At 42.5% G+C, this 9,222-nt stretch overlaps 1 protein-coding gene across 2 annotated transcripts; it reads right to left on the bottom strand.

The window, feature by feature from the left end:
* Positions 1–1,628: 1,628 nt before the first annotated feature.
* Positions 1,629–8,944, bottom strand: preb (prolactin regulatory element binding). Of its 2 annotated transcripts, none has more exons than XM_040164270.2 (10): positions 8,746–8,944; positions 7,488–7,661; positions 6,607–6,805; positions 5,849–6,102; positions 4,718–4,798; positions 4,507–4,634; positions 4,253–4,426; positions 2,960–3,032; positions 2,724–2,883; positions 1,629–2,610 (listed from the first exon to the last, which is right to left on the bottom strand). In XM_040164270.2, the coding sequence occupies exons 2-10, from the start codon at positions 7,620–7,622 to the stop codon at positions 2,516–2,518; spliced, it is 1,299 nt and encodes a 432-aa protein (XP_040020204.1). In that variant the 5' UTR covers positions 7,623–7,661; positions 8,746–8,944; the 3' UTR covers positions 1,629–2,515. The 2 variants fall into 2 exon arrangements, with proteins under 2 accessions (XP_040020204.1, XP_077951445.1); XM_078095319.1 differs by having other exon boundaries at positions 6,607–6,918; positions 6,977–7,661; positions 8,746–8,902.
* Between the last annotated feature and the right edge of the window lie 278 nt (positions 8,945–9,222).

Here is a 9,222-nt window from a genome sequence, read left to right as displayed (position 1 = left end):
TCGATCCCAGGCTCTGCTAACCTGCATGTCAATGTGTCCTTGGGCAAGACAATTATTCCAACATTGCTCCTGTAGCTGCGACTACAGTGTGTGAATGTTAGGTACAGGTGTCACTGTGTACGGTTCTCCTGTCATCAGTGTGAATGGATGAATGATGTCATGTAGTGTTAAAGCGCTTTGAGTGGTCGGAAGACTAGAAAAGCGCTAAACAAGTACTGTCCATATACCATTGTCTGACCTTAGGTGCACAAAGCGTTCTCTACTGCTGATAAAACGTAGTAAAGCATTGATTCATGCATCGGTTTCTAACGAAACAGTTACCTCCTAGATGGACAGTCCTGCTCGTCATACAGGTAAATATAACACCGTAAATGGTGAATGGTGGGAGATCAAGAAGGATTCTCGCCTCAGAAGACCTTCCATCTTTTGTTCTAATGCTCTTCCATTATAGCGTCCGCAAAAGCTGCATTTAGCCACGATTCTTCTGACTGCTTAATTGGCACTGGTGATCCAAAACCTCTTTCTAACTGTATGGCTCCTTCCACCATGGCCCGGAGTCTGGTGTATGTTAAGCTTGAGAGGGAACATAGATATATGTTGATCTTTGCAGAGGATGGGTGGATGTTTGGCTTCTTTAGACATTGCGCCTCTGCTTAACCGCCCTCCAACTCCCAATAGTCAACCCTCAAAAATTGGATCCAAGTTATTTACTATACCCTTTGGTTGCTTTCCCTGAATGATATGGCAAAAATCTCCTCAGGCAGTAGCAGTTGTCAACTGTTTTCCCCAGTCACTCAGTTCAAATAACACCGCCTTTAACCCGAGAAACCAGACAACTGCGGTCTCATCCAGAGAAGTAGAAAATGGCCGCAACGCAAATTTTCCGGTTAACCTTATGTACCCCCGGAAGCGGTCCAGACAGAGTTTCTATAGGAGTCAGTAAAATTCACCGAGCTGTCTACACCTACGGATGCTATTTTGTACCCAAACATGACGGCGTCTGGTCGTCTACGTCAGTAGAACTTCCACATGAAGTACATCTTCCACAATTTAAGCGGAAGAGAAAAGATAGTGGAAAGATTTTTTTTAAGGGTGATAAGCTACGCCCCATCGCCGTTGCAGAGTGAATGGTGCAATTAATTGAAATTGACATTAAAAACTATGAGGATAATCTTTAATGCTGATGTTTGAGTAACAAGACGACACAGGTAGGCGTGTACGTGGAATGTAGCCCTAGCTTATTGGATTATTTGAATGTAGTAAGACAGCACAGTAGGCACAGGTAGGAAAAGCACAGCACGCCACGGCCACTAACTTGTCTGGACTTTTGGGTAATACTAGGGTATTACCCAAAAGTCATTGCAAGGTGACATTAGAAGAGGAATAACCAGTGGAAGCATGGAGACGTTAAATAGGTTAATCAAAGAGTTCCGACATACATTTTCAGTGTTTCTCCTCCCACCCAATTAAGAAAGTCTTTTTTTTAATGTTTACAATTATCCACTGATCTCTGTGCACGTGGGAGTTCCTTCCCGATGGACACAAACAGACACATGCGCGCACACAGGGGAGTGCGGTCCCAGCAGTGGACACTGCAATTTTGTTTGAAAAACATGATCACAATTCAATTCACAATTCACAATTTATTTCTCTTGCTCACAAGTCGCCAAAAAAATCAAGTTATGGCAGTTTTCTAAAAATTACCCTCGAAGAAACTTGGATTGTGAACGTATCAATGTGAGTTCGCTTTTTTAAAGCTAGCTTTCTTATTTGATATTACCATGTCATAATAATATGGATTTACACATTGTACATCTGATTGGCAACATGTTCAAGTAGATTATATCATTCAAATGTCTTCATAAACTAAGGGAATGCCCTCTTTCGCTGTAAGGGCATTTTCATCAACCGTTTGAATTCACACCTTGCGGTTTATGTGCTGATGGCAACTTCACTTGTAATATGGATTTTATTTTATTAAATAATATGAAATTATTATCAATTTGAAAATTACTAAAAAAATTATAGTTGACATCGAGCAACAAAGTTAAAGTCGAAAGACAAAGCTGTCAATGTTTAACACGGTTAGCGTTAATAATGGACAGTGCTTTACCAAAAGAAAGAAAAAACTGAGGCGGCCAATAGCCAGTTCGAGTGTAAACAAAAAACAAAACCAGAGATTATTTTTCACTCATTACAATATTTTACATGTTTGCCTAAAGACCACCCTTCATACTCAGAAACCTACGTTCTTCAACTCATTACGGATGCAACAAATATTAAAAATAATTGATAGAGATCAAAACAAATGAAATCCTACACTCCTGACTCCACTGGGTTAACAGGTCTAAGAAGAACAACCTTGAGGAAGTGCTGACGAAGACGAGGTCAGCTGGTCAGTCCGCGCAGCAGCCTGAAGAACTTCATCTGGCTCAACTTGGAGTCGTGATGCAGCACTGAGAGGTGAGGATGCTGAACTGATGCAAAGTAAGTCATGTGTCCAACCTTGTATGATTTAAATAAACCCTGGAAAAAGGTACTGCAGGAGGAGAACGACTCCCATCACCACGAGGCCACAGAGAAACAGCACTAGCCAAATGGAAAAGGATCCTAAAGAAAGAAGAAAAACAAAAGGGACAAAGGATACGCTGAAAAGATCTGTAGTTATGATGAATGGCCTGTTCATTTGATGATGATGACGATGGTGGTGGTGCAGGACTTACGTCGGTTGGGGACAGCATGAACCTGACAGCGGCTGTCGACAGCTACACTCAACATAGCGGTTTCATTCTTCCCTTTGAGGTTTTTGCCTTTTAGAGAGTCGGGTAGGAAGGCCAGGTCTGTCACAACAATGCCATGGGACTCCTGTGCGTAATACAGCTTCTACACACACAGAGAGGAAGTGCATGTTATTATCAGACATCAGGGCTCCTCGTTGAGATATGTCCACTCTTTTTACCTGGAGGGAGAAAGCGATGTAGATTGCCACTGAACCTGTCACAGTTCCAAGGCCAAGAAAGGTTCCAGAGTCACTGTCAAAGAAAAGGTTCAAGTTAAAATCTTAGGCCGACACCCTGTGGTCGCTTGGTCCATCGTCCCTCATCCGTCAATCAATTGTTTAAAGGGCAGGTGGAATTTGCTTTACCACAGCAATACTGCAACAACGTCCACTCCCACATAAAACAAACCTTAACGGCCTTTCTCACCTGCGCAATGTTGCAATAGAATTTGGCACTGATCGGAAAATCAATGCACAATGTGTTTGTTCCACCGCTACATTTCTATTTGTTGCATCACAGACGCCAAGTGGTGTAGAATGTCATTGCATTTTCCCCTCCATTCTTGCCGTATTCATTTGCATCTGACTATTGAGAGGACATGCTGCAGCTACGTTTCACTTTGTTCACACTGTTTGGTAGCTTTTAAAGATCTACGTCTGTAAGTAGCTCTGTATCCACTGTTAGATATCTGCCAAGCTTTTCAGTGCAAGGCAAGAGCACAATAGTGGTTATGTATTTGCTACATTATGGCAATTCCTTACTAATCTAATGCTAATAAAATGGGATTGTGTTCAGTTGTGCGCACTAGACCAGCCTTGCTACCGGAGGTGTGCATGGTAGCCTGCTTGCTCTTATCAACAGCAGTCACTGTATTGCTTTGCTAATGACCTAAGCAAGTGGTGATGGATATTACCTTCCTTCTAACTATAGACTTAGTTTGGACAATTTGCTGGTACCTTTTCGTCAGCCCAAGTGTCATAATCAGCTGGAAACAACGTGTATGTCACGCTGTCAGAGCTGGTGACACCTTCTAGGTAGATGCCCTTTCAGAGAGAGTAGTAGGCTGTCATTAAGGTATTCATTAGAAAAGATATTTATTTAAAATAATATTGGCTTCTGGTTAAAGGTCCGTTGCTTCTTAATCTCTCTAGCTCTCCAAAAAGCTACTGCTTAGCTTATTCAACAAAATGAAAAACCTTGGTTCCCGGGTGCTCATTTTAAAACTTTTAAATCGAACATGGTCACAGCTTTTGTCACAATTGAAATATTTTTATTTCAAAATAGTCTAAAATCATGATTCATGTTTATGTATACAACAAACTATTAAGGCAATTCAATTATTGAACCTGTTTGTGAAAGCTATGTTTTCTTTGTGAGGAGTTGTGTCTGTAAAGGAGTTAGGAAGGTGCGTACCAAACCTGCTGTACTCGAGTCTCAGCATCCACATGGTAGAATATACGATGATGAGTTACCTGACAGCCAGACTGGAGATGACTTCAGTGCCACACGAGGCCGTCAGCATGGGCAGAAAGCTCTGGCCGTTCCATTTGGTGAGGTAGCAAGGAGGCGGCTTCCTGTCTCGTTTATGAGGGATCTGAACTGTGTAAAGCCTTGTGGTGTCTTTTTGGTCTTCTACCTTTCCAAACCTGAAGTACGTGGAAATACATCCATTAAAATACACATCACCTCTTTGGTAGATGAGGATGTCTCTTTCTTTTTGGTTTACCTGCAAGCCATATAGCGATAAGACTTCTCAGCTATCTGAGGCATGGTTTCAAGCCAGTTAAGGCCCATAGCCAGCTGGCTGCCACTCCACACACTGCAGGAGAAGTCCCGGCCAGCACTCACCAGGTGCTGCTCGACAACAAGAGATAATTGAATAATGGGACATGGACACAGAATCGAAATATCTACACTAGGAGGTGTCATTGGTTCACCTTGTTCCCTGGACTAATGTCCAAGTCTTCAATCTCCCCTTTGTGTGCTTTGAAGTCAAACTTCTTCTTCATGGATGGAAACTGGAGAAAAATTAAGACATCTATTCAGGACATCGATACATACTAAAGAATAAACAGGAACACAATGGTGTTGTGCACCAGCTGAGCTTAAGGGCCCCCACTACCATTGAACTCTTCAACAAGTCACCAGGAGCAGATGGCCAGCTGGAAGCATCAAACCCCACAGTATCTCCCAGGTGGAGGAGCAGAGGACCAACTTATTACTTTAATAACGTTATGCCTCCACTAATTAAATCCACCCACTACTAGTGAGCTCCACAGAGCATAAAAGCATTAATACTGCGCACCGAGTCCAGCATCCAAAGGTTTACTTCAAGTGAGAAGTGACAGGGAGGCATCATTAGTAAAATGGACTTGAATTTACTCAATGTCCGTTCAAGGTGGAGCTCTCACCAACTCTACTCTGTCTTCTAAATGGAGTACAGCAGCAACAGACAGAGAAACAGCGTGGGAGAAAATTGCTGTAAGTTCCAATATAGTGTTGTCAGTTAATATTGAATTTACACACCATACATTTAACTAATTCCAGGTGGGAAAAATACATTTTGTTAGAATGTACTACACACAGGCTTGAAATACACACCCATGCTCATAATTAATCACAAGAATAATATCGCTGGTAAGAACTGGTACAATGGTATTGAACCTATAGTGTATTTTATTCAGGTGCATCCTGTGGAACTCCCCTTTAACGGCTTCACTGGTTTGTGTCCTGGGAACTAAAATGTTTAAAAGACGTTTCAGAGCGAGGCACACGTTTCTCACGGCTCTGCATACAGCAGCTTTACTAACATTCTCTGGAGACTGGAGAGGAGACTGTGAAAGAAACTCGAGGTTTATTGAAGAAAACCTGCTCCCGACCAGGTTCGGTTCACAGGCTCAGTTACCATGGTGACTGACCCTGAGCTTTAGTTACCTCCCTTTCTGAAACCAACAAGCCAGAGTTCCCCCTCACCTCAGGGTTAACAAACTCTGAGTTTCCAGTAAACCCGCTTCTTGAAACGGACCCCTGAAGAGACTTAATGAAAACAACAACTGGACAATGTTTACCTCCCAGACTCGTATGTGACCGTCTGTGCCTCCTGTCAGTAGAAGACTCAAGTCAGGACTGAACCGGACCACCTTCTGGAGCGGATCCTGGGGGTTCAGATCTGACAGCACCTCAGCCAAAGCAGTCACAGAGATATGGGCCGTCTCATCCTTCAGATCGGACGTATCTCCAGATCCCACAGCTTCATCCTGTCCACCTTTGTCTCCTTTCCCAGCTCGTCGCCTGGCATGGCCCTGCTGCATGCTGCTCCCTGCTGCACACATGACACTCCGGACAGTTCAGCAACAGAACAAAAAGGTACCACTAAGACAGATAATACAGGGCAGTTACACTACGTGTCTGTTAGGGGACGAGATCGTGTGGATTGGTGAAAGGAACAAATCAGGAAGCTTCTCTCATGTGACATTATGCATTAGCATCTTTCTAATACATTTTCATATGCTTTCTCCCAATATAACTGAATAATATTTATGTCTATTGAATTATTCAAATGTGTTGGTATGAGCCGGGTGGGAGGAGACGCTGCGGCGATGCTAATACTTTCCTCCTCTCACTTGAGTAACATCTTGAGCGTAAAACCCATACGTGTAACAAACTTTTTTACACTATGCTCTCAGGAATAATTTAGTCAGAAACACATTGTTGTATAAATATGAATAGCGATGACATGCACTGTTTATTGTGCTGCCATACATGAGGGAATTGATGGGAAACTATGCAGTGCTAAGTAAATGAAGATGTACACATATTGATTCACCATCTTTAGATGCCGCTTTGTCCCCTTCTCGCTGAGGGCAGTGTTTGAAGCTCATCAGGCAGCAGGTCCCGTCCTGTCCTGCAGCGATTACACCGCTGCCTACGGCCATGTTCATGGTTGCGCGGGTCTCGGTATCATGAGAGTGAAGGAGACTGGCACTGTACTGGTGCTCTCCCACCAGCCGCAGATCAAGGAAGTGCTGAAACACAGTCATGAGTCTGCTACGGTTGCTACTCTCATGATGCCTGTGGTCCAGGATTCCTTTCATACATTCAAACTATACATACATTTCTTATATAAATGTATCATAACCTCTTCTGCTGTATTTTCCTTTAGTTCTCATACATTTCTTATATAAATGTATCATAACCTCTTCTGCTGTATTTTCCTTTAGTTCTGAAAACTGAATCATTCTACAACATAAGGAAACCAATGACATTCAAACAGAAACATAAGCAATTAAAGAAAAATACTTCACCATTAATTACATTACATTACAGGTCATTTAGCTGACGCTTTTATCCAAAGCGACTTACATTACACTTTAAACCCATGGCTTTTTCACATTTTGCCCGGGGAGCAATTGGGGGTCAGGTGTCTTGCTCGCAGAGATCATAGCAAACTACAAACACCCAACACAGAGGTTTCTGTACTCTCTTTGTGCCTAACGTTGGTGTCAGTGTGCGGCAGAGACAGGACGAGCACACACTCTGGGAAGTTGTTAGCAGCAAGTATATGGCTGTGAACACAGCAGGACTCTCCTCACTGACTTCCTGATAGAGGGAAGGAGTTCGCCTCAGAGTCAGCAACAACTTTGCTTCACCTATAGTGGACTTGTAATTCAGAGCCTGACAATTTTTCACTTGATTTTCAGTACTTACCACAGCATTCTTTATGCCTGTTTTGGAAGCCCCGCCTCCCCCTGCGGTGATCACCAGCCCTGTCTTAGGGTCCACTTTAATAGAGTACAAGGGAAAAGGGGCTCTATACAGATCTGGCACCCTCCTCTTCCCCATTGTCGTTGTGAACGTAACTCACACTTCTTCATACAATTGCTGCATGTACAACAGAAAAAAACAGAGTTTAGTTTACATATGTTACATACCACCTCTCAAAATAAAATCAAACTAAATTGACTTAATATATATAAATATAAACTTAATTTATGATATTCTATCACGCAACTTTGCAAGACAAAACAGCGTGGAAGAATGATGAATAACACAGCAAACTGCTGTAAATTGATCTGAGCTCACGGCTCCGTGTTCGTGCTGGCTGCTAACAACCATCTGCATGTTTCATTTCAACATTAGCTATATTAATACACTGCAAGATTACTGTGTTATATAACGTTACCTCACTTGCTAAAGTTCAGGTTGCCTTGTTGTGGTGCACAGTGCACCACATCGTTATGATAATATAGATCAATGTGCGGAGTCTTTAATGTAAAACAAATCGCTGTTAAATTGCCTACATGTTGAACCACAAGTTTCCATCAGTTTACAGTCATGTGTTCGCAGTGTTTGAGCTCAGTATATTTATACTTACTGGCTAAATGAGGATATGAATGCATATACACGTCTCACGTGGACACAATATTAATGACGATATATGATACAAAAATAAGACTGAAAACAAGCATTTGAAAAGCATTTATTGACGTGAGGGTTTTGAAATGGCATCGACCACTACTAGCTATTTTGTCTGTCACTCTTGCCCTCTGCATGTTTACCGCAGCCTGACGCGCGTATAGTGAATGGTGATTCGACATGGCTCTCGTAAGGCCACGCCCACGACAGATCTGCCTTATGCACGCGGAAATAAACCAGCCGGGTGAACGCAGCAGATTGTTGTTAACGTTAAAGTTCGTTCTCAGCAACTAACATTAGGAGCACGGTGATCACCGGGTAAACACGGAATGTAGCACTAGTGAATATCATCAATTGCAGTCAAACAAACCTTGGCAACGCCAAAAACTAACGACATATGGTTAGTTAATGGTACGTGCGAACGGCGATGTCAACATTGCTTCGCTAACGTTAGCTGAAGCTAACGACTAACGTTACAGTTAGCGGTACAGCATTGTGTGCTAATTTGCTGGTTTAGCTCTTGCCGGTGATTGAATTAAGAGTCACCTACTTGTCCAGGTTCGTTCTGCGTTGTTATTAGGGCACATAAAAATACCAAATCAGACTGGACAGTGGTCTTAGACGGACGATGAATGCTAAGAGTTAGTGGAAACCATGGATGAGACGTTAGCTGCAGCCAACCTTCCCGACCAACACGTCAGCAGCGTGGCATCACGTGACAGACGCTGCCTAGTGACGCTCCGCTGAGTATGGAAGCCCATTATGTCATTGAGATGAAAGTAATTCAGATTAGCGAAGTCATTGTAACGACAAACTTTCTTTCTGACTTACTATCTCATATTACTAAGCATCCCATAATGAAAATGAATATACCATATTGATAACGTACTGTTGTATAATTTGACTTAGTATCAAAAGTATTGCTTTTCTATGTTTAGGCATACAGGGGAGTTCCACACGCCCCAAAACAAAAATAGCAAAGCAACAAAGTTCCGTTTCTTTGTGTATTTATTCTTTAACGTTTGTA

The sequence above is a fragment of the Gasterosteus aculeatus genome, chromosome 20 (assembly GCF_964276395.1).
Source record: "Gasterosteus aculeatus chromosome 20, fGasAcu3.hap1.1, whole genome shotgun sequence".
Taxonomy (NCBI): domain Eukaryota; kingdom Metazoa; phylum Chordata; class Actinopteri; order Perciformes; family Gasterosteidae; genus Gasterosteus; species Gasterosteus aculeatus.
This window is presented reverse-complemented; position numbering and strand designations above follow the sequence as displayed.